Source organism: Monoraphidium neglectum (assembly GCF_000611645.1).
Source record: "Monoraphidium neglectum strain SAG 48.87 unplaced genomic scaffold scaffold06159, whole genome shotgun sequence".
NCBI classification, from domain to species: Eukaryota; Viridiplantae; Chlorophyta; class Chlorophyceae; order Sphaeropleales; family Selenastraceae; genus Monoraphidium; species Monoraphidium neglectum.
Window position 1 is genome coordinate 1770 of NW_014007477.1, and position 1166 is coordinate 2935.

Sequence of the window (1166 nt, forward strand, 5' to 3'; positions counted from 1 at the left end):
GGGGGGGGGGGGGCGGGAGCGGCGAGCGGCGGAATATGCACGTTGCTCCAGGGCGGAAGAACGCGGCAGCAGCCCAGCCGGGAAAGGCGCCTGCCCTGACGCGCAGCAGCACGCACGCGGTGCGCAGGGAATGCGACCCCAAGCACTTGCATTCGCCCATCGCCACGGTGCGGGCACCCTCCCACCTGATTCAGGGCTGCGGCGGCCGCCTCGGCAAACGGCTGCAGGCACTCTGGCAGCGCCCCCTCCAGCTGCAAGCCACTGACATCCGTGTCTCCACCAACACCGTCGCCGCCACCGCCGCCGCAGGCGTCCAGGCCCGCCGCGTTCGCCGCTTGCTCCAGCTCTGACGTTACCCGCGCCAGCACACGGCACGCCAGGGCGGGCGCGTCCGTCGCTCGAGGCAGCTGCCGGATCAGTGGCGCGACCTCAGCGACGGTAGCGAACCCGAGGCCCGCCGCAGCCTCTTGCGCGCCACGTGTTCCTCCACCGCTGCCGCCGCCGCCGCCCAGCGGGACCGCCCACGCGCCTGCGCAGTCGCCGTCGCCGTCCCCACCGCCGCAGCTGCACTGCTGTGCGGCCGCAGCTCGCTGCCGCCTGTCCTCCCCGAGAGCGCTGCCCGCCCAGGAGAAGAACACGAGCGCGTGGCGCGCGCACTCCGCCTGCTGCTGCAGAAGCCCGCAGGCGGACGTCAAGGCGGCCTCGTGCTGCCTCAGGAGGCGGGAGCTGGCGGCCACCAGCAGCTGCAGCGGCGATGGCGGCCCGTCTCGCGCGCCCTGGCCTCTCGACGCCCGCGGCTGCTGCTGCTGCTGCTGCTCCTGCTGCAATTTCAAAATCGAGGCCAGCAGCTGCTCCCGACCGTCCAACAGGCAGCCGAGCAGCCTGGTGCGCGCCCGCAGCGCCCCCAGCGCCGCCCGCGCCTGCTGAGCAGCCGCCTCGGCGCGCTGCCACCCCTGCATGCCTTCCAGCAGCTGCGCTGCGCGCGCGCCGCGCGCGCGCGCCCCGTCGGCCGCCGTGGCGCGCGCGTCCAGCGCGGCGAGAGATGCAGATGGGTCTTGGGGCAGCGGGGGCAGCAGGGGTGTGAGGCTGGGCGGCAGGGCCAGGCGGGCCAGAGCACGCTCAAACAGTCTGCACTCTGCCATGAGCCACGCTAGCGCGAGCAGCAG

General features: G+C 74.4%; 1 protein-coding gene across 1 annotated transcript in view; it reads right to left on the reverse strand.

Annotated features, from left to right (window-relative positions):
- Window positions 1–1142, reverse strand: part of MNEG_16251 (hypothetical protein) — a gene marked incomplete at both ends in the record, with an annotated part of 2160 nt that extends 1018 nt beyond the window's left edge. Inside the window, one exon of the mRNA XM_014035280.1 lies at window positions 186–1142. Coding sequence (XP_013890734.1) covers window positions 186–1142 — 957 coding nt within the window. The remainder of the gene's footprint in view (window positions 1–185) is intronic.
- Between the last annotated feature and the right edge of the window lie 24 nt (window positions 1143–1166).